This window comes from Neoarius graeffei, chromosome 17 (genome assembly GCF_027579695.1).
Source record: "Neoarius graeffei isolate fNeoGra1 chromosome 17, fNeoGra1.pri, whole genome shotgun sequence".
NCBI lineage: Eukaryota > Metazoa > Chordata > Actinopteri > Siluriformes > Ariidae > Neoarius > Neoarius graeffei.
Window position 1 is genome coordinate 4,486,512 of NC_083585.1, and position 24,774 is coordinate 4,511,285.

The 24,774-nt window shown below is 42.3% G+C and overlaps 1 protein-coding gene across 1 annotated transcript in view; it reads right to left on the reverse strand.

Moving 5' to 3' along the window:
- Nucleotides 1–24,774, reverse strand: part of LOC132901314 (zinc finger protein 271-like) — a 64,212-nt gene that overhangs the window by 31,802 nt on the left and 7,636 nt on the right. The window contains exons 2-3 of the mRNA XM_060943627.1: nucleotides 5,590–5,761; nucleotides 1,701–1,972 (exon numbers count right to left, since the gene is read on the reverse strand). Of these exons, the coding sequence (XP_060799610.1) occupies nucleotides 1,701–1,972; nucleotides 5,590–5,749 (432 nt within the window). The 5' untranslated portion in view covers nucleotides 5,750–5,761. The remainder of the gene's footprint in view (nucleotides 1–1,700; nucleotides 1,973–5,589; nucleotides 5,762–24,774) is intronic.

Sequence of the window (24,774 nt, forward strand, 5' to 3'; positions counted from 1 at the left end):
GACTGACTAAACTTTCTGAACTAGAAAGACACCAAGAAAACTCACTTATTCTGTTGAACGGTATCTTCCGTCAATATCATCCACATCATTCCTGTTGTATTTTATAATGTGTCTAACAGTGTTCATTAAGTTGCTAGTGTTGCCTGCAGACCAGGCGATGACACTTTGGATCCTGAAGGTCCCGGAGACGTTATGTCTGGGCTTTCAGTTTCTTCCCCGCGGTCGGTCCGCTTCAACCACTTAAGCATTTTTGTTCTGGCAAGAGTCGGCGCAGCGTGTGCGGTAGCAATTCCATTCCAAGTCCATATAATGCGGACACCGGCCGAAGATTCTAGAACAGAATGCGCTGCTCTGTAGCCTACGGATGCAGGTGCATCGAAAGTGTAGCTACTATGTATTTTTCGCTGTTAACGTTTTAAAATTAAAATTGACAAATTAGGTGAATGTCTATGTATGTGTTACGGCTTTGTAAATAATATTAATGTAGAACTTTTTTTCTAGATCTATTTTTTTTCCATTGTCCCGGGATTGTCCCAGATATGATAATTTTGTGTCCCAATGACATTTTTTATGGTCCCCGGGACGTCGGGACACCGTTAGTTTCGAGCACTGCCTCCAGCTGTTCCTTTTTTGTACCTTTAACTTTTCCAGCCTCTTATTGCCCCTGTCCCAACTTTTTTGAGATGTGTTGCTGTCATGAAATTTCAAATGAGCCAATATTTGGCATGAAATTTCAAAATGTCTCACTTTCGACATTTGATATGTTGTCTATGTTCTATTGTGAATACAATATCAGTTTTTGAGATTTGTAAATCATTGCATTCCATTTTTATTTTGTCCCAACTTTTTTGGAATCGGGGTTGTACATAACATGGTTCTAGATGTTTTATTTTACTACAAGATACATACCTATCAGAAATACTGGACAGAGGTGGTCAATTACTGCAGGAGTCTTGGTCAAGGTGGCTCATTGCTATTTAGCCCCTAATGTTCTCCAAGCTTTAACATTAACAGCCCCATGAGCCTTTGCACTCTGGCAAGGCTCCGTGGAACTGGCAACAACTAAAGCGACTGCCTTTTCTGGTTGCTACAATAATAATCCTCCTCCCTGGAACCAAATGTATTTTCAAAATGGAATTAAAGGCCATTTAGATAAAAAAAAAAAGTAAAAAAGTGACCACCTACAAACATTTTTAACGAAAAAGTACAGTCACTGTTGTATTTTAAAAAAATATTATTTCATGAGCCTGCATGAAAATGCATGGGGTTGCTCAAAATTCCACAGCACACTTCACTTTGTCTCACAGCACACCGGGTATATACTGTCTCATCTCATCATCTCTAGCCGCTTCATCCTGTTCTACAGGGTCGCAGGTAAGCTGGAGCCTATCCCAGCTGACTACGGGCGAAAGGCGGGGTACACCCTGGACAAGTCGCCAGGTCATCACAGGGCTGACGCATAGACACAGACAACTTGAGCACTGAGGTGTTACTAGTATTTTTATTAACAGGCAAGTTCCACCACACTGGCTAAAAGAACCGATGTCGGACCGCATTGTGCTCAAACTTGATTTACACCACTACTCCACATATCATCTGCAAGAAGAAATTGATATTAATTGGAGCTACCTTCATCTAGTCATCATATTTTGTTACATAAAAATATACAATCTTTATAATAAAATTTATGACAAACTCACAACTGAGGAGTCTCCACTGTTCTTGGCTTCCTCTCGGTTCACCAGCTCTCCCTGGCAGGGGCCGAAGTGTGCACCTACTGGAACAGTCTCCCCCTTATTAAACACTCCCAGGCCTGCATCAGGAATACTGGACTTCTGGATTTCTAGCCCAGGAGGAAGTGTTTGTCTGGCTCGGCCAGGGACTCCCATGGGAACAGGAGTATCGGGGATGAAGAGGGGTGGTCCATGAACCTCGCATTTGTTGAGGAAGAAGGATTTGCAAACTTCACAGTCTAGGAGTAGAGAAAACACAACAGGAAGAAATGAGGCCCAAATGTGTGTGCAATCTGTGTCTAAGACCATATACGGTACATTAGTACTGTATAAAGATTATCCTAAGAAAGCTTGCCAGTAAGGTTCACTGAGCATCTGGTTGAGACTAGGTGTCCATCAGGACTGGGATCAAACAGGACACAACAAAGTACCAGTATTGGCAAAAAAATATGGAAACACCTACCAAAATGACAAAACACCACAATTTGACCTTTTGTTCTCAAGTTCTCTTAATAAACTAAACATTTTCATCATAACAAACAAATGTTACAAGTAACCAGAGTAAATCACTCTAAAATATTATCAATATTTCGTATGGAACCCCTTGACACTGAAGTGCACTGACACGATCAGGCATGCTATCATAAAACTTATGAATAAAATCAAGTGGAATTGATCTCCATATGTCTTGCAACACTTCCCAGAGCTGTGGCAGGTTTGAAGGAGCCCTTTTCACCTTCTCTCGCTCCATGTAGTTCCAGACTTGCTCAATTATATTCATGTCAGGACTTTGGGCTGGCCAATCAAGAATTGCCAAGCTGCCATCTTGTTCTTTGTTTTGTAAATACTGTTTAACCATCCCAGCTGTGTGTTTTGGGTCATTATCTTGCTGGAAGATAAAGTTGTTGCCAATGAGAGCTCTTCCAGAAGGCACAGCATGATGGATAAGGATTTGTCTGTACTTGTCAGCAGTGAGGGTCCCATCTATTTTGTAGAGATGACCAACTCCATTGTAGGTGATGGCTCCCCATACTTGCAGGACCCCTCCGCCATGTTTTACTGTGGGAGAAATACAGTTTGCCTTGTATCTTTCTCCCTTTCTGCACCTGACTTACTGTTGCATAGCGTTGCCAAATAATTCAAAATTTCTTCTCATCTGAGAACATGACCCTTTTCCACTGCTCAGAAGTCCAACTCCTGTGAATTTTTGCCCAGTTAAGTCTCTTCTGCTTATTTCCACCTCTCAACAAAAGTTTTGCGCACTGACACATGACCTTTGAGGCCTTCTGCTGAGAGCGTCTTCCTAACCAGGTGTGGGGAGACCATCCTTGCCTGTAGCATCTTGGAGGTCCTGTGCCAGTTCCTTGATGGATTTCTTCCTCTCTCGTAGGGATGTAGTCTTGAGGTACTGGACATCAGCTTTAGTCAACTTTTTCTTCCTTCCTCTGCCTGAAATGTTCTTGAAGTTCCCAGTCTTCTGGTGATGCTTGAGGCATTCCCAGACAGCACTGTGGGTCACATGCAGTTTCTTTGCTATGGCTCATTATGAATGGCCCTCCTCCCGCAAAACTTTCATCCTAATACGCTGCTCTTCTGTAGTTTCTCTCTCTGATGCCATTTCTGCCTGTTGCCTGGCTGTAGTCAGAGGATAAATACTTTTTCTAATGACTTATTTGTAGAGACCACATGATTTAGTTAATGGTTTTCACCTGTGGAATAATTAGCATATCATGGTAGGATTGCCCAACAAGGAGTGATTAAGGTGGTTTTTGGGGCTAAACTAAACAAAAAGAGATGCTATTTCCAATATTTTTATGATGTTTATCACACAACGATGGCCAAAACTGCTAGTATTTTCATGGGTAAAGTATAAAATTGTGGTTAAAAGGTGTCTCTGTATCTTCATAATGTATTTCAGTTGCCTTCAGTGCAGATTCTGATGTCATCTGCAAGGATTCAAGTATGCAAAATCGATCTTTTCCTAGGCATTTCCATATTTTGTGCCAGCACTGGATACGAGTATGAGGATTTTTTTTTTACTTCCTTGTGGGAGTAAACAAATGGTCAGATACGAAGCTTGCAGGGCAAAATAAAACGAATGTTCATTAACATGACTGTGGCACTGCATGACATATTTACAATATTCTCTTAGGACTTGCCTGGTCAGGGTTGTTTTAAATTCAGCTACTTGTTTGCTTATCTTCTGGGGAACAGAATTTCCCAAATTTGTTATGAAAATCACATGCAGGTACAAACAAAATTAACTGCAGCACGGTGGTGTAGTGGTTAGCACGGTTGCCTCACAGCAAGAAGGTTCTGGGTTCGAACCCAGCGGCCGGCGAGGGCCTTTCTGTGTGGAGTTTGCATGTTCTCCCCGTGTCTGCGTGGGTTTCCTCCGGGTGCTCTGGTTTCCCCCACAATCCAAAGACATGCAGTTAGGTTAACGTGGGACAGCCTTGGGCTGAGGTGCCCTTGAGCATGGTACCTGACCCCTGACTGCTCCCCAGGCACTCTGGTGTGGCTGCCCACTGCTCTGGGTGTGTGTGCGTGTGCATGTGTTCACTGCTTTAGATGGGTTAAATGCAGAGGATGAATTTCACTGTGCTTGAAGTGTGCATGTGACAAATAAAAAGTTTCTTCTTCTTCTGTCCACACAGTAAGTAAATAAATAGTCCAACGCAGTCCAACAAGGAGGAGAACTTGCAAAACTTCACACAGACAGCAACCCAAGCTTAAAATCGAATCCAGGACCCCGGAGCTGCGCCACTGTGATGCCCCGAAATCCGTATATTTGGACTCCTGTCTCTCACACCCACTGTCTCTTATTGAACATTCCATTCCAGAGGCATAATGAGGGGCATACTCTCTGTCCCCTATTAAATCACAGCTGGTTGGGATCTTCTGCGAGCTTATGCATGTGGGGAACAGAGCACATAACACTGTCCTCCACGTGTGTTTTGCTATCATGTGATACAGCATGAGCCGCAATTGAAAAAGAGGAGTTTGATGGCTTTACATGTCTTGGAGGAAGTACGTGTTAGCCTTCACTCACATGGTTAGAGAGACCTGGCTAGTGGGTGGATACTAGCAGGTGACCACACTGGATGACAAATGGGTGGAAGAAAGAAGGGGGAAAAAACCTATAATCTTCTAATGTGGTGAAGACGTTACGACACATTTATTTAACATTTATGGAAGGAGACCCAGGTATCAGTCAGTAAGTTTCCCAAGATGGAAGAGTCTTCAGGACAGAGGACTTTGTGCTTTCTGGTTTCTCAGTCACACGACATCCCACATTTTTTTTTTTTTGTCTCAGAATAAAACACAGGAGTGGCTGGAGAGAATGACAGACATTCTGCAACATTAAATGTAAACAGAAACAAATTAAACATTGAATGTGTCATTCATTAATAAATTCAAAATTGCAATAACAAGCAAATCACTATGGTTTGAGGGGAATCATACATTTTGGGCCATGCTGTAATATGAAAATAAAACCACGCAGCATAGATTTTTTTTAATACACACCCATCGTGTGATATTCCATGCTTTTTTTTGTTCAGGTTAACATCCTCGGTTTATAACGACTGAAGTATTTTAAATAAATAAATAAATAAACAAACAAACAAAGTTTCTCTCACTCCTCCCTACCATGTTACACGCTCTATAAACAAAGTTCATACTTTAATCAATAAAAAAATCTAAATTTCAATGTCAAATTGTTGATTAAAATTATAAGAGAGACTGAGGCTACATGCCAAATGTACTGTATTGCACTTTTAGTGCACCAGATAGTGTGCAGGGTAGAATAAAAACAGTGAGTGTTACTGAGCACCAGAGTGGCCTAATGTCTTACAGAGATGGTCTTTATCGTCAGGATCTTCCACTTTAACGGGGAGACCTTCAGGTGGGTTGTCGAGATCGTCTCCATAGCTGTAGATATTCAGCTCCAGCGTCTCCTCTTTCTTCACACAGGCTTCTGAGGTCTCTCCATCCATGGATGTCTCTGTTTTCATGTCCTCACACAGCTAAAAATCAAACAAATCTGTTAGGGCAGGACGGTATCCATCCCACTCGGGAAGATGCTGCTCTCATTTCTCGCAGCATAGCTCATAGTCTCAGAACAGGCCTAGTTAATCCACGACAATCCAGAGCCAAGGCCAGGGAGCAGACAGACAGGCTAAACTGTCTGTCTGCTACCTGCACAGAGTCATCACACAGGTTTCATTACATTGAGACTGTGCCTGTTCCCCGAGCTATACAAAAAAGTAGAAATATTCACTCAGTTTGTTCTAATAATCTAATTAATATAAAATTAGATCATACTGACTGTACAGCCGCTGCCAGCACCTTTGACCTACTGTAAAAGGTAAGACTTAAATATTTTCTCTCTTATGTCTGAAGCACAAACTGTTAATGAACTTCTTACTGATCAGCAGTTTAATGTACTGTGTTTAAACAGAAACATGGATTAAACCAAATGAGTCTGTAGCATTAAATGAAACTAGTCCTCCTGGTTGCAGTTATATACACCAGCCTCGTCTAACTGGCAGAGAAGGCATCGCGATTCTTTATAATGATTATCTCGGCATGACACAAAAACCTGGACAGTTAGTATGAAGAACTTCAAACGCATTTGTGGCAGTGGGGGCGTGGCTTAGTGTCAGTTTGTGAATGTAAGGCGGGGCCAGGGAAGGTGAGTGGCAAAGTCAATGCACCTGTTGTCAATTAAATGTGTGCGCGCCTGTGTTTGTTGCAGTGACTGTGGAGAACAGAAAAAGAGGGAGAGAGCAGACAGAAGAGATTTCCCCAGACCAAAACACAACTGTGTGTACACACACGTCTGTGTACCTAAACGGACGTTAAAGCTGAAAAACAACACGAAAATAAAAAGGTGTGTGTGAATGTCATCTCTCGCCTGCCATGCTTCTGTACTCCACCCACATGAGGGAGGTATTAGAGTGGTGCCGAAACCCGGGAGTACAAGGCAAGGCAAGTTTATTTATATAGCACATTTCATACACAATGGCAGTTCAATGTGCTTTACAGAAGTAAAAACAAAAACAGTAAAAAATAGAGAAATAAAATTACATAAAATAATTTTATTTTTATTCTAAAACAATTAATTAAAAGAATTAAAAGAAATTAAAAGAAAAGAATTAAACAATAGTAAAAATAAAATAATAAAATGAAGTAGTAGTTCAAATAAGATGAGAAAGAAAGAAGAAAAAAAAACCCAGCAGAATAGAATAAAGAATAAAATAGGATAAAGTTAAAGTAAATTTAAAACATGCAGAGAAGTAAAGATTATAAAGAATGTAAAGAAGACAATATTAATTATTTAACAGAAAGCATCTGAAAACAGCTTGGTCTTTAACCTAGATTTGAAGCTGCCAACAGCAGGAGCATTTTTAATGTCCTCTGGCAGTTGGTTCCATAGCTGTACTGCATAGTAGCTAAAAGCTGCTTCACCACACTTTCTTTTAACAACTGGTTTTAATAGTAAATTTTTCTGTTGCGATCTGGTAGATCTGATTGGGTTAGGCCGCTGCAACATATCAGAGAGGTAATTGGGCCCTGTACCATTTAGAGATTTGTATACCAGCAGCAATGCTTTAAAGTCAATTCTGTAGCTTACTGGAAGCCAGTGAAGGGACCTTAGAATTGGAGTAATGTGCTCTGTTCTTTTTGTTCGTGTGAGAACCCTCGCCGCTGCATTTTGAACCAGCTGAAGACGTTTGATGGTCTTTTTTGGCAAGCCTGTGAAAAGGCCATTGCAGTAATCAACCCTACTAGAGATGAAGGCATGTATTAGTTTTTCCAGATCATTTTTTGACATAAGTCCTCTTAGTTTGGAAATGTTTTTTAGGTGATAAAATAGTGGGGCTGTTAAGCTCTTATTATCAGAAGAATTGTGCACAAAATGAAAAAAGCATGAAACTTTCAGAGTTTGTTCTTGAAGGCATAAGCTTTAATTTGAGACGTGGAGGCATTCTCACGCTACGTTCACACTGCAAGGCTTAATGCTCAATTCCGATTTTTTTGTGAAATCCGATTTTTTTGTGAGGTCGTTCACATTAACAAATATATGCGACTTGTATGTGATCCTCCGTATGAATGAAAAGCGACCTAAAAGTGTTCCGCATGCGCATTGCAGGATACGACGACGTCACACGCAGTGAGCATGGCCAGTGTTTACGGAAGTAAAACCGCCCGGTTGCGGTATGACCCATCCAATCTAGCTTGAATAGCTGCATCCCCCCAAATGGAAATCAGCTCCCTAACCTCTGGGTCCTTCCATTGAGAAGATTCAGAACCTTCACAGCCCAAAGCGTCCCTCGCATTGATGTCATGCGCAGGGGCACAGATACGTTTTTTGAACTGGGGGGGACAAAGCTGCCAGCAAACCAACCCCAACCCCGATATGCCTGTCAAACTCGTTGTGGGTTACCATAGCAACCAAGCTCGAGCTCGCAACCTGTGCAGTCTGCGCAGCTCAACCAACCGAATATCAGTCTTTGTTTTGTTTTATGTGAGTTGTTGCAACTATGTATACACTGCCGTGCACCTCAATAAACCGAATGGTAATTAGTCTTTTGATTTTTCCGTGAGGTTTGCCTTATGCAAAGAAAGACAGCATAGATGTTTTTTCCTCCCTATAAGTGGGGGGGACCGAGCGAGGTGAATTTAAATCTGGGTGGGACGAGTCCCACCCTCTATCTGCGCCCGTGATTATGCGCCATGTTGTTGTAACTTTTTTTGAGAGACCCACCGCCTACTTCAGCGCAGAATAGTGACATTTGTGGCTTGTTGATGACGTGTAAGTCGGATGAATGCGACCTGGCGGTTCAGACTGAAGTCGCATATGAAAAGAGCGGATAGGAATCGGAATTAGGACCACATATCCTAACGGCCTGGGTCGGATTTGAAAAAATCGGATCTGTGTCGTTCATATTGTCAATAAAAGATCGGATACAGGTCACATATGGGCGAAAAGATCGGATTTGAGTCACTTCAGCCTGCAGTGTGAACGTAGCCTCAGTTTGACCTCTGGGGACAGCTAGAGGTCATTGACCTCCATGATGGCACATTTCTATGCATGAAATTAGAAAAGGCTGTATCTTAACCAGGGCTTTGAACCAGAATTTTTTTCTATTGGTTCGTTCCGAACAGAAACGGAATTTTAACGTTTCCGGTTTTGGGTTCCACCATTAAATAGACGTTCCCGAACCGGTTAGAACAAAAAAATTTCGTTCCCGGAACGGTTAATTACGTTCCCTGTCAGCTGTTTAACAAATGGCTATAAAGTTATGTCTCTGTCTCATCCAGCTTAAGCCAAATGTAGGCTAATTCTATTACAACCTTCATTAAATAAGACAAGAAATAATTCAAAACAATTATTATTTCAAATGTTGGTGATTTGGATTCTCAGTATGTCTTCCCATCTACACAAACAGAAAAAGTGCCAAAAATGAAAGATAATTCGTTTAGTGTGTTACCAAAGGCTAGTCAGGCCCTATAGAGGGCTACCACATGACGTCACCGCGCCGCGAGATTTCGTTAGGCGCCATATTGGAAGACCAAGTACACATCTATGCAAGTACATACATACATAAAACAAGCTACACCTGAAATGTAGCCAGGGCCGGTTCTGCCCTAATCTGGACCCGGGTGCAACATCGCGCAACCCCCCCCCCAAAAAAAAAAAAAAAAAAAAAAAAAAACGCCAGTCTAAATCAGGACAACCATCACATAACTATAAACATTTTATATCAACTATTTTAACTAAATGGGCTATAATAAATAAGCCTGCAGGCAGCCACGGCGGGCTGCCTCAGAAAAGTAACCATTCAATGACAACTGAAAGCCTGCAGTCACGGCGGGCTGCCTCAGAAAAGTAACCATTTGTCCTACCTTAAAACTCGTTTTGCATTTTCTGCCTCCTTTTTTGTATTTTCAACCCTCCGTTTATTTTCTTTCCTTTTCTGAAAACCCAATTTGTGTCCAGACATTTTGTTCTGCTACCAACGAACTAACTCGTCAGGTCTCGTCTCTCGAGCCCGCGATGATTCCCGTGGGAAGGGCAACAACTGATACATTTTTACAAACAGCCAATAGGGAGGTTGCATCGTTCAGGCTCTTCTTTGCTCAGACACTCAGTAATGGAGACGTGATAGTCCACCTTCCCGCTCTCTCCATTCAATCAGCGAACGTCACACAGGAAGTGAACCCCAGCGGGTCATAGAAACTTGTGCAGGAGAAGAATGGCTTTTTTATTTGTAGGCTACGGAAACTTTGAGGAACGAAATAAAAACCGGTATTAACCGGTTACCATTATTTTTAATAAGCGTTTCTGTTCCGGAACATAAAAAATAATAAAGTTTCTGGTTTCGTTTCTGTTCCATGTGAAATAGAAAAAGTTCCCGGTTTTCGTTTTCGTTCCTTGAACCGGTTCAAAGCCCTGATCTTAACATCTAAATGTGATGTAAATGTAAAATAAATGTGTTTTTCCATGTTACTGGGCATGAAAAAATCATATATAATACTGATATTCCTCTTAGGGGTAACTTCAGGGGTCAGGTAGAGGTCATTGACCTTTGAAATTTGAAGTTTCTATGCATGACATTCTAGACGGGTGCATCTTAGGATCCAGAGTCTCTGCACATTTCTGACCAGCAAAAATAATACTTTTTAAGACCATTTTAAGACAACTGAGTATAAAAAATAAGACCACTACCGCGGAACAAATACGTACAGTAAAAAAAAAAAAAAAAGCACACTCTAGGTTAAGTTCAAAGCATTTTTTTTAATAAAGAAGTGCATCTTCAGTTTACAAAACAGAACATTAGCTGCCTTCTCGATATTTTAATAGTAGGGTACTGTCTCGTCTCGTCTCGTCTTCTTCCGCTTTATCCGGGACCGGGTCGCGGAGGCAGCAGTCTAAGCAGGGAAGCCCAAACTTCCCTTTCCCCAGACACCTCGGCCAGCTCCTCGGGAAGAACACCGAGGCGTTCCCAGGCCAGCCGAGAGACATAGTCCCTCCAGCGTGTCCTGGGTCTTCCCCGGGGCCTCCTCCCGGGGGGACATGCCTGGAACACCTCCCCAGGGAGGCGTCCAGGAGGCATCCGAAAAAGATGCCCGAGCCACCTCAGCTGATTCCTCTCGATGTGGAGCAGCAGCGGCTCTACTCCGAGCTCCTCCCGAGTGACTGTGCTTCTCACCCTATCTCTAAGGGAGCGCCCAGCCACCCTGCGAAGGAAACTCATTTCGGCCGCTTGTATCCGCGATCTTGTCCTTTCGGTCATTACCCAAAGCTCATGACCATAGGTGAGAGTTGGAACGTAGATCGACCGGTAAATTGAGAGCTTCGCCTTTTGGCTCAGCTCCTTCTTCACCACAACGGACCGGTAAAGCGACCGCATCACTGCGGAGGCTGCACCGATCCGCCTGTCGATCTCACGCTCCATCCTTCCCTCACTCGTGAACAAGATCCCGAGATACTTAAACTCCTCCACTTGAGGCAGAACTTCTCCACCAACCTGGAGAGGGCAAGCCACCCTTTTCCGGTCGAGAACCATGGCCTCGGACTTGGAGGTGCTGATTCTCATCCCAGCTGCTTCACACTCGACTGCAAACCGCCCCAGTGCATGCTGAAGGTCCTGGTTTGAAGAAGCCAACAGGACAACATCATCCGCAAAAAGCAGAGATGAAATCCTGTGGTTCCCAAACAGGATTCCTTCTGGCCCCTGGCTGCGCCTAGAAATTCTGTCCATAAAAATTATGAACAGAACCGGTGACAAAGGGCAGCCCTGCCGGAGTCCAACATGCACTGGGAACAGGTCTGACTTACTGCCGGTAATGCGAACCAGACTCCTGCTCCGTTCGTACAGGGACCGGACAGCCCTTAGCAAAGAGCCCCGAACCCCATACTCCCGAAGCACCCCCCACAGAATACTACGGGGGACACGGTCGAATGCCTTCTCCAGATCCACAAAGCACATGTGGACTGGTTGGGCAAACTCCCATGAACCCTCGAGCACCCTATGAAGGGTATAGAGCTGGTCCAGTGTTCCGCGACCAGGACGAAAACCGCATTGTTCCTCCTGGATCCGAGGTTCGACTATTGGTCGAATTCTCCTCTCCAGTACCCTGGAGTAAACCTTCCCTGGGAGGCTGAGAAGTGTGATTCCCCTATAATTGGGGCACACTCTCCGGTCCCCTTTCTTAAAAAGAGGGACCACCACCCCAGTCTGCCACTCCAAAGGCACTGTCCCTGACCGCCACGCGATGTTGCAGAGGCGTGTCAACCAAGACAGCCCCACAACATCCAGAGACTTGAGATACTCAGGGCGGATCTCATCCACCCCCGGTGCCTTGCCACCGAGGAGCTTGCAAACCACCTCAGTGACTTCGGCTTGGGTAATGGACGAGTCCACCTCTGAGTCATCAGCCTCAGTCTCCTCAGTGGAAGACATGACGGTGGGATTGAGGAGATCCTCAAAGTATTCCTTCCACCGCCCGACAATGTCCCCAGTCGAGGTCAACAGCTCCCCACCCGCACTGTAAACAGTGTTGGCAGAGTACTGCTTCCCCCTCCTGAGGCGCCGGACGGTTTGCCAGAATTTCTTCGAGGCCGACCGATAGTCCTTCTCCATGGCCTCCCCGAACTCCTCCCAGTTCCGAGTTTTTGCCTCCGCAACTGCCCGAGCTGCAGCACGCCTGGCCTGCCGATACCCGTCAGCTGCCTCGGGAGTCCTGGAGGTTAACATGGCCCGATAGGACTCCTTCTTCAGCTTGACGGCATCCCTTACTTCTGGTGTCCACCACCGGGTTCGGGGATTGCCGCCACGACAGGCACCGGAGACCTTGCGGCCACAGCTCCGAACAGCTGCGTCCACAATGGAGGTAGAGAACATGGTCCACTCAGACTCAATGTCCCCCGCCTCCCTCGGAAGCTGGGAAAAGCTCTCCCGGAGGTGGGAGTTAAAGACCTCCCCGACAGAGTGCTCGGCCAGACGTTCCCAGCAGACCCTCACCATACGTTTGGGCCTGCCAGGTCTGTCCAGCTTCCTCCTCCGCCAGCGGATCCAACTCACCACCAGGTGGTGATCAGTTGACAGCTCAGCCCCTCTCTTCACCCGAGTGTCCAAGACATAGGGCCGGAGATCAGATGAAACGACTACAAAGTCTATCATTGACCTCCGACCTAAGGTGTCCTGGTGCCACGTGCACTTATGGACACCCCTATGCTCGAACATGGTGTTCGTTATGGACAAACCGTGACTAGCACAGAAGTCCAATAACAAAACACCACTCGGGTTCAGATCGGGGAGGCCGTTCCTCCCAACCACGCCCCTCCAGGTGTCACTGTCATCTCCCACGTGAGCATTGAAGTCCCCCAGTAACACAATGGAGTCCCCAGTCTGAGCACTCCTCAGTACCTCTCCCAGGGACTCCAAGAAGGCCGGATACTCTATACTGCTATTTGGGCCATAGGCACAAACAACAGCAAGAGCCCTCTCCCCAATCCGAAGGCGCAGCGAGGCGACCCTCTCGTTCACTGGGGTAAACTCCAACACATGGCGGCTGAGCTGGGGAGCTATAAGCAAGCCCACACCAGCCCGCCGCCGCTCACCACGGGCGACTCCAGAGAAGTGGAGAGTCCAGCCCCTCTCGAGGAGCTGGGTTCCAGAGCCCAAGCTGTGCGTGGAGGTGAGCCCGACTATCTCTAGCCGGTACCTCTCAACCTCCCGCACAAGCTCAGGCTCTTTCCCCCCCAGCGAAGTGACATTCCATGTCCCAACAGCCAGCCGCTGCGTCCGGGGATCAGGTCGTCGAGGCCCCTGCCTTCGACTGCCACCCAATCCACATTGCACCAGTCCCCTACTGCTACCTCTGTGGGTGGTGAACCCACAGGAGGTCACGTCACCTCTTCGGGCTGAGCCCGGCCGGGCCCCATGGGCAAAGGCCCGGCCACCAAGCGCTCGCATACGAGCCCCAACCCCGGGCCTGGCTCCAGGGTGGGGCCCCGGCTGCGTCATCCCAGGCGACGTCATGGTCCTCGGATTTTTCTCCATAGGGGTTTTGGTGAACTGCTCTTAGTCTGGCCTGTCACCTAGGACCTGTCTGCCTTGGGAAACCCTGACAGGGGCATAATGCCCCCGACAACATAGCTCCTAGGATCATTCAAGCACACAAACCCCTCCACCACAATAAGGTGGCAGTTCAAGGAGGGGTAGTAGGGTACTGCTGTAAACGCCAGCTTTAGATCAAATTTAGATCAATTTGTTTCCTCACTGTTTATGTTTACAGCAGTAGTAGGGTACTGCTGTAAACATAAACAGTGAGGAAACAAATTGATCTTCAGTTAACAAAACAGAACATTAACTGCCTTCTCTATATTTTAATAGTAGGGTACTGCCATGAACATAAACAGTGAGGAAACAAGCAAGTTTGACTACTGATCGAACTGCCTCAGTGCATCGGATTTCTCCTTAATGTCAGCCTTCAGGCCAACCAACTCCTCCCTTTTTTCTTTGGCTCGACGTCTGAGTGTGTTGGATTTTGTTATTAGAGTTGCCATTTTTGTTCCACCAGAATTTTCTGCTTTGTCAGCCATCTGGTCCGCTTCATTTTGTAGACCATCACATACACTCACTCTCACTAGAGGTCCTCATAACCAAGTCAAACAGTTGCAAAAGTTGCTTACCAATTACAGTATTAATTTCCCATTTACATGAAACACTGAAAACAAGACGTTTATCCTTATCTTAATTTGTTAGGTTGGTGGAAGCCTACCTTGAAGTTTTCCAGCAAGTCCTCAGCAGTTGAGTGGCCCATATACTGTGATCCGAGATACCGGGACTGCACTCGAGAACCAGTCTCATCCGTCACCCAATACCTCACGTGAATGTCGAGCTGCTTGCGCTTGGTGGTTCGATTCATAGACTCATCAAACATGACAACGAAGCTGCCTTGATTGACGGTAGCCAGAAGTTCACGTTTGATAAATGGAGCCAGACCAAATCGCGCTAGATACGATGTCTTGTCTTTCCCACAAGTAAACGATTTGGCATACTCGGAATCAGGGAACATTGCCTGGAAGACTGCGCCCACACCTTCATTTGAAGTGTATGAGTGGTGTCGGGTAATCGTCTGCAGAACCCACAGTATTTCTGCCTTCAGCGTAGCGGTTGGGGCGAATGCCGCGAAAGCACTTGTGCTGGGACCCGGAGACGCTAAAGCTGGCGTTGCACTTTTTGTGACCGTAGAGGCGAACATTGGCATGGGGACTGTTGTTGCCCGACTAGCAGCATAGCGCATATGCTTTTCCCCTTTCGAGTGAGCGTCAAGGGCTTTACAGCCCATTGTTGTTAACTTGATGTCTTTCCGACATACCTTACATCTCACTTCATATTCTGAAGTTGCTGTTGTTAGCCAACTTTTGTATTTTGGCTCCTCAAGCCACTTGTTACTAAACTTACACTTCCCCATCTCCGTTCATGTTCAAGTTCAACCACTTCTTCCTCGTCTGCTCTACTCTCAATGGTTCTACTACATGGATAAAAGAACACACTGCCCCCTGTGGCGTGGTTCCTGCGCTATTAGAACTAGTGCTAGACACACAACGGCTCTTGTGCTACTTGTTCAGCATCTTGATAACAAACGACGCTGGTTGAATAAATAACGTTAGCGCGGAAAAAAAATCCAGACACGTTTTTTTTTTTTCATTTACCGTAGGCTACCCGGATGAAATTTAATACCTCCCATGTGAAATTTAATACCATAGCTCAAAAAATAGCGAAATATAATGCTTTTTAAGACCTTAAAAAAAACATATTAAAAATAAGACTTTTTAAGACTTTTTAAGGATCCGCGGAGACCCTGTAGGATCTAAATGTGATAGAAATGTGAAATTAATGTGTATTTCCTTCAGTGGATTCTGGTTTATCAGAAACCACTGTTGGCTATGTAGAAGCTGTATTTATTGATGGTGCTGCAGCTGCACATATGTTGAAACCAGGTACTGCTAAAACCTTCCAGGCTTATGCTGACAATGTGTTCGTACCATACATACTATCACAGCTGACAGGTACAAAACGCATTGACATTGTTTGGGAGGTGTACCAAACAAATAGCCTGAAAGCCATGACCAGACAGAGGAGAGGAAAGGGGACCCAAAGAAGAGTTGAACCAGGCACTCTAATGCCAAATAACTGGAAAGACTTCTTGTCTGTGGAAGAAAACAAAGCCGAATTATTTGAATTTCTCTCTCTTCAAATAGAAAATATACAGTTAAATCCTGAGAAAGAAGTCTATGCCACAAAAGGCAACACCGTCCTCTGTTCTCCTGTAGGCTGTGATGTCAGTCTCCTGGTTTCATGCACTCATGAGGAAGCTGATACTCGTCCGTTTCTTCATGTGGCAGATGCAGCCAACAAGGGAGCCAGAAAGGTGATGGTGCGAACTGTTGACTCTGATGTGGTCATCTTGGCAGTGGCTGTCTTTCAGAAAGTCAGTCTTGAAGAAATGTGGATTGCCTTTGGAGCTGGTAGCAATTTCTGTTATATAGCCATTCACAAGGTGGCTGCTGCACTGGGTCCTTCCACTTGTCCCGCACTTCTAGCATTTCATTCTTTCACCGGCTGCGACACAACTTCCTCATTCTGTGGTCGTGGTAAAAAGACTGCCTGGGATACATGGCGTGTATATCCAGAGGTTACAGAGGCTTTCCATGAAATGTTGCAGATGCCACAAAAGTTGAGTGATCTTTCTTTGTCTACACTGGAACGTTTTGTCGTGCTTATGTATGACAGAACAAGTGCATGCTTAGATGTGAATGAGGCAAGGAAGCATCTTTTCACCCAGAGGTCAAGATCACTGGAAAACATCCCCCCCTACACAAGATGCTTTGAGGCAACACATAAAAAGAGCAATGTACCAGGCTAATATATGGAACCTTGCTTTGGTTTCTCAACCATGTTTGCCCAGTCCATCAGACTGGGGATGGATTGACACCGATGCTGGATGGCAGCCACTTTGGACAACACTCCCTGAAGCTTCACAGGCTTGCTATGAACTTGTGCACTGTGGTTGCAAAAAGGGTTGTACTGGGCAGTGTAGATGTAAAAAGGCAGCCTTAAAGTGCACAGCACTGTGCACATGCTCTGGTGACTGCAGCAACTAAATCAGTGTTCTGTAGTTACAATTTGTAGGCCAACATTGTAATCCCCAAAGGTCAAGGCCCTTAGAATAAATGTAGATACTATAGTGATTTTAAAATGTTCTTTATGGAACCTGTTCAACTGTTTACACTGCATTTAGAGTTTTGATTGTAGTTTAAGTTTTTGATTAGTTAAAGTTTATAATTTCTGACAAGTTGAAGTATATTTCTGTCATATTCATATTCATATGGAATTGTTTCTTACAATCCAAAACACATGAGATTTTTATATAGATTTATCAAAATGTGGGATGTTTCCCAACCTTGCCTGTTCTCCATGATGTTGACCTCTCAGAATGATATCAGTATCAAAAATGGGTTTCTCATGTACAGAATAATAGAAATACAAATTTAGTTTACATTTCTATCACATTTAGAACCTGAGGTACACCCGTTTCTAATTTTATGCATAGAAATGCATTATGCTGGAGGTCAGTGACCTCTAGCTGACCCCAGAGATGACCTGTAAGAGTAATATCAGTATCAAAAATGGGTTTCTCATGGTCAGAAACAAGGAAATACACATTAACTTCACATTTCGATCACATTTAGATCCTAAGATACACCCGTCTAGAATTTCATGCATAGAAACTTCAAATTTCAAAGGTCAATGACCTCTACCTGACCCCTGAAGTTACACCTAAGAGGAATATCAGTATTATATGTGATTTTTTCATGTCCAGGCACATGGAAAAACACATTTATTTTACATTTACATCACATTTAGATGTTAAGATACAGCCTTTTCTAATTTCATGCATAGAAATGTGATATCATGGAGGTCAACGACCTCTAGCTGACCCCAGAGGTCAAACTGAGAATGCCTCCACGTCTCAAATTAAAGCTTATGCCTTCAAGAACAAACCCTGAAAGTTTCATGCTTTTTTCATTTTGTGCACAATTGTTATGCTTAACAGGCCCACTAAAATGCCGTTTTAGTGATTGCTTTCATGTGACTGTCAAAGTTTAGCTCGCTGTCAATGAAAACACCAAGATTTTTAACCATTTCTTTAGTTTTAATCCCTTTTGTGTCAAGAATAGTGGTAATCCTGAGTCTTTCATCTTTTTTTCCAAATAGAATTACTTCTGTTTTATCTGTGTTCAGCTGAAGAAAATTTTGTGACATCCAGCTATTGATTTGATCGATACACTGGTAGAGACATTCAAGGGGGGCATAATCATTAGGTGACAGAGCAAAATAAATTTGGGTATCATCTGCATAGCAGTGATACAAAATTGAATTTTTATTGATAATTTGCCCAAGTGGGAGCATATAAAGGTTGAAAAGTAATGGTCCAAGAATCGACCCCTGGGGGACACCACAGGTCAAGGACATTGACGTTGAGGAACAATTTCCCAGGGTAACAAAGAAGCTTCTATCTTTTAAGTATGATTTTAACCAATTGATAACTTTACCAGTCAATCCAACCCAGTGTTCAAGTCGATATAGCAGTATGTTGTGATCAACAGTATCAAAAGCTGCACTGAGGTCCAGTAATACCAGGACCGATGTTTTGCCTGCATCAGTATTAAGACGTATGTCATTTATAACTTTAATCAGCGCTGTTTCAGTGCTATGATTGGCATGAAATCCTGACTGAAAATTATCAAAACGGCTGTTTGATATCAAGAAGGCAGTTAATTGATTGAAGACAATTTTTTCCAGGATTTTCCCGATGAATGGTAGATTTGATATTGGCCTGTAGTTATTTAACACTGAAGGATCCAGATTATTTTTTTAAGAAGGGGCTTTACAACAGCTTTTTTTAGGGACACAGGAACAACGCCAGTCTCCAAGGATGAATTTATAAGTTGAAGCACATCTGTAATTATAAGATGAAGAACAGACTTAAAGTTGGTGGGCAGAATGTCCAGTTCAGATGTTGAGGAACTGAGATTTTGTACAGTTTTTTCAAGAGTCTCATAATCAATTAAACAAAATTCTGACATTGTGTTGAAGTTATCTATCTGTGTCATTGGTGATTGCAGTTTTTCAATTTTTTGCAACTGAGATATATTATGAGAAATATTCTGCCGTATTTTATCAATTTTACCTTTGAAAAAGGATGCAAACTCATTGCATTTATTAACTGAGAGAAGTTCAGGTGCTAATTGTGGTGAGGGATTAGTTAGCTTCTCTACTGTTGAAAATAGCACACGGGCATTGTTCATATTCTTGCTGATGATGTTGGAGAAGAAAGACTGTCTTGCTTTATGAATTTCATAATTATAATTACAAAGCATCTCTTTATGGATTTGATAATGGATGTGAAGTTTAGATTTGCGCCATTTTCTTTCAGTCTTTCTACATTCTCTCTTTAGCAGTTTAACAGCCGGGTACTGCTTCCATGGTGCTTTCTGCTTATCATTGACTCTTTTTATTTTGAATGGAGCAATATCATCCATAATTTGGGTCATATTTAAATTAAAAAATTCCAGTAAATCATCTACAGAGTCTGACATTTTGGTTGAGTTCTGAGAGAGAGCTTGCTCAAAGAGAGCACATATGTTGTCTTTTATGACTCTCCTGCCTATAGTCGTTGAGCTATTGGGTCATTCCGTGCCAACTCACCTAAGGGTCCCCACATCACCGTCTCAGATTTTGCTCAAAAAATTCTATAATCAAGAATCATATGTTTGTACCACACATGCAAAATATTAGCTCCCAATTCATTGTAGTTTTGGAACTACAGGCCTTTGAAATTTTGATGTCAAAATACCACATGACGAAATGGCTCTTTCCCCAACTTCAGAGACCCATAACTTTTTATTGCAGCTATCTAGACAGTTGTGTTTGCAGATTCTTACTGAATGATACCCACTCTTTTCAAATCTGTTGCCACAAAGCCTCTGAAGGACATACGTTTTGCATAATGGGAAGCCAAAAATGACGTTTTGGCCAAAATCACTTAAAATTCATTAAAACTCTAGGGGGCATAGTAGAAATATGAAGCTAGTTAGATTTTTTTCCTCACTACATAGTAATTGTAGGGTTGTTATCTGTTCACAGAAACATATTTTGCCATGAAATTTCAATTCCTGAATTTAAAAAAAAAAATTTAACATCTTACGTCCTTTCCGAGGGGGCTAAAATAGGGCATTTTTGCCATCTTATTTGGTCATGTGGCTAGGGGTTTAGGATCTTCTAATTTTTTGTGAAGATGCTCTCATATAAGATGTAACTACTCCCTGATTTTTTTTAACAAACGCCCCTTGCTTCATATTTTAATAATTTGTTTTGTACATGGACAGTTTCATCATTTTTCACTTTTTTCCACATTCAGAACTCTGTAACTCTAAATTGGAAGATTCCTACTAGCAGCTATTTCAGATTTACATACACTGACACACAAATTTTCATATTTTAGTAGTAGTATGCCCAAGAAATTCATATTTTTCTTTCTATTGGGACCTAAAAACAGCTATTTGGCCAAAAATGACAAAAACGCTGGGCAGCTTTTAATAAACAAGGGAATAATGAAGGGGTGTTTTGCACACAAATTAAGGCTTATAAGAACCTAATCTAGGCATACACATTTCCTGAACAACTTTTACTGTATTGTATAGTATTTTTTGCAATTAGAAAATTTTAGGTATAATTGCAATTTTTGTTGAATATCCTTGGAAAATATAGAAAAATAACAACAAAATTCTGGAGTAGTATTTTTAATATACTTCAAGGTTGTGTAAGCACAAAACATTTAGCAATGAGGTTTTATTTACATATTAACACATTCAATGATCCATGATCATGATGTTGAAAAACATCACAAGATTTGTACATAATTTAAAGTCAAATATGGGCATCCGTGATAATGGGTAATTCATTCACAGGCAGTACAGTTTCATGTGATGTGCTAAGACACTCATAAACTGTCATCTAGTAGTACATAAGTTAAAACTTAAGTCTTTCACAAGTTTGAAGTCATCCTCTGTTAGTTGGTATTGGCGTCCCCCACTTTTTATGTTTGGGGCCTCTACCACACAAAGGACATGAAGCAAAGGCACCCAACATTCATCTTTCCTGCTTTGTGGTGGCCATGAGAATGTGTTGCCTCGTCCTTGTCTCATGAAATTGACATACACATCATTTTCTTCTTCATTTCTGGTGACAATATTTCCAATGTACCATTTTCTGTCATAAACACAGGCAATATATTTGCCCGGCTGGTACATATTTGGTGCAGATTGGGACATTTGGCTTGGGGCCTGTAACTGGGACTGTAAAACTGGTGTGGTTTCAGGTCCTATGTCAACTACCGATGATGGTACCACATCAGAAGAAACCCTTCTCATCTCCAGCTGAGTGGGTGCAATTGGGCTAAGGATATCATTGCTAATATATATATATATATATATATATATATATATATATATATATATATATATATATATATATATGGATAGAAAAAGTCACCACATCTTTAATTTATGAGGAAAATAGCCCATTCCCTCCAGAACTTGAAAAATATCAAGTCAACATTTTTGGCCAAATAGCTGTTTTTAGGTCCCAATAGAAAGAAAAATATGAATTTCTTGGGCATACTACTACTAAAATATGAAAATTTGTATGTCAGTGTATGTAAATCTGAAATAGCTGCTAGTAGGAATTTTCCAATGTAGAGTTACAGAGTTCTGAATGTGGAAAAAAGTGAAAAATGATGAAACTGTCCATGTACAAAACAAATTATTAAAATATGAAGCAAGGGGCGTTTGTTAAAAAAAATCAGGGAGTAGTTACATCTTATATGAGAGCATCTTCACAAAAAATTAGAAGATCCTAAACCCCTAGCCACATTACCAAATAAGATGGCAAAAATGCCCTATTTTAGCCCCCTCGGAAAGGACGTAAGATGTTAAAAAAATTTTTAAAAATTCAGGAATATAATTTTCATCGCAAAATATGTTTCTGTGAACAGATAACAACCCTACAATTACTATGTAATGAGGAAAAAAATCTAACTAGTTTCATATTTCTACTAGGCCCCTTAGAGTTTTAATGAATTTTAAGCGATTTTGGCCAAAATGCCATTTTTGGCTTCCTATTATGCAAAAAGTATGTCCTTCAGAGGCTTTCTGGCAACAGATTTGAAAAGAGTGGGTATCATTCAGTAAGAATCTGCACACACAACTTTCTAGATAGCTGCAATAAAAAGTTATGGGTCTCTGAAGTTGGGGAAAGAGCCAATTTCGACGTGGTGTTTTGACATCAATATTTCAAAGGCCTGTAGTTCCAAAACTACAACATAATTGGGGGCTAATATTTTGCATGTGTGGTACAAACATATGATTCTTGATTAGAGAATTTTTTGAGTAAAATCTGAGACGGTGATGTGGGGGAGTTCCTGAAATTTAGGTGAGTTGGCACGGAATGACCCTATTCTGAATGTGAGGAGACATAGAAACTTCAAAGAAAACACAGAAATGATCAGATAAGGCCAGGTCAACAACAGTATTAGAAACAGTAAGACCCTTTGTGATGACGAGGTCAAGAGTATGACCACGAGAGTGGGTCGGTCCCTGTACATGTTGTACTAGGTTAAAGTTATCAATAATTGCAAGTAGTTCTTTGGCATAAATGTTATCAGTATTATCTACATGCAAGTTAAAATCCCCAGATATAATAAGACAATCAAACTCTAAGCAAATGACTGATAACAGTTCACCAAACTCTTCAAGAAAGACTTTGGCTGAATGTCTCGGAGGCCTATAAATAGTTAATAATAATATGTTAGGAGAGCATGTAACAAGTGCACATAAGTGTTCAAAGGACATAAAATCACCAAGTGAGGATTGTTTACATTGAAAAGAGACTTTGAATATATTTGCGATCCCTCCACCTTTCCCTTGTCGGGTAACATTCAAAAAATTAAAATTTGGGGGAGCTGCTTCAATAAGGGTGGTAGCACTATTTGCTTGATCCAGCCAGGTTTCAGTTAGAAGCAAAAAATCAAGATTGTGTTTACAAATAAGATCATTAATTAAAAATGACTTGTTTAAAAGTGATCTAATGTTCAGAAGAGCTAGCTTTACAGAAATTCTAGAAGTAATATCTGGTTGTGCATTCTGATGCTGTTTTAAAACAGGAAGGAGATTAGATTGGTTCACCCCCAGGGTTAAATGTGCTCTATGTTTTCTGTTTCTTATCAACACAGGAAGTGTGTCAACATCGGGTCCCAGCTTGTTTTCAACACTACACCCATTTGCAGGGACCCAGAGTACATCAAACAAGACTTTCTAAATGTTCCATTTGGTTTGAGGGTGAAAGGATTGGAGATGACATGTATCTTTTGGATGGTGAAAAAGATTTGTAGCCAGCTGAAAGTCCTGGACGAACACAATTTTGATGAACTGGGTACACTGCTTGTCGCGACAGATTTGGACTGGAAAAAGAGAGTGTAGCCATTGGGAGCAATTTTTTCATGCTATTTGGGAAATCCATCCGAGGAGAAGTGGAGTCGTCTGTCCTTGAATGTTGGGAGGCCTGCAAGTCAGATGTTTGTGTGTCCTTGATGATGACTTGCAAAGATGATTGTTTAGGCTTTGTAACTATGTCAGTCTGCGACATCTTATCAACTGTTTTCCTCATGCTGGCTGAGAAAAGATTGCAAGTTTGTAGTGGTCTGCTAAGACTTTGGCTCCAATCCAGCTGAGTTCAGTGCTATTTGGCTTGTAAAATTCTTTGCGATTCCAAAAAAGGTTAAAATTGTCTATGAAGTTCATACCAAATGAAGAACAAGTTTTTCCAAGCCAGGTGTTAAGACTGAAGAGTCGAGAAAAAGCAAAACTTCCTCTCACTGGGAGTGGGCCACTGATAAAAGATTGAATTCCAGTCTTATAAAGCTCAGAAAAAAAGTTTTCTGAAATCATCTTGGACAAACAGCTGTTCTCTGAAAACATCATTTGCGCCCACATGCGCAACAATACGTTTAATAGTTTTATGCTCGGACATGAGTTTCAAAATGCTGTCTTTGGTGTCAGAGATGGATGCATTTGGAAGACAACAAATAATCATCTCATAACCTTTTAATTGTCTTACAGTGGAATCACCAAGAACAAGGGTTGTGGGATCAGGTGGTGTTACGAGCTGCTTTTTGCCTCTTCTCACAGCTCTTCGATCTTGGTGTGATCTCTTTTTACTATGTGTTTGTCCACTTGACAAATCCTCTTCCACATCCCTGAGGCATTCAAATTTGTTCTGAAGCCTTATGGGCTGTGGATTTTCCATAGGATTGTAGATCCTATTGTAATTTGTAGAACGAGCTGGTGTTGAAGTAATTACTCTTCTGTTTTTGGGCTTAGCACCCATCATTTGCCAGTTTTCAGTACTCACAGCTTGAGTTATGAATTCTTCCACTTGATCTGCAATGTCCTCAGTCTGTCGGAGTGCAATCTCTGCATTCTCAGCCACTGTTTCTGTACTCCTTTCCTGAGATATCGGTTTTAATTTGTCCGTCTTTGGCAGAGCATTAATCTTTGATTCCAGAATAGAAATCCTCTGTTCTAATTCCATGCATTTTCTGCAGGATTTTTTGCTTCCTGGCATTTAAAAAAAAAAAAAAAATAGTGGAAATTAAATTAAAATTAAAAGCTTATAAAGATGAAAAATAAAATGAGAAAAAAAATAGTGGAAATTCAATGAGAAAGTAAAGTATAGAAATAAAGATTAAGAAAGCAGGAGCAAAGCAAAGAAGCGTCCTACTCGCTTGAGTAGGAGGGGCAAAAAAAAAAAAACAGAAGGGAACCACCACATGAAGTCTTCCCCATTGAAGGATCTCATCCATGCCCTCGCTACTGCCCAGCAGAACCAGAATCAAG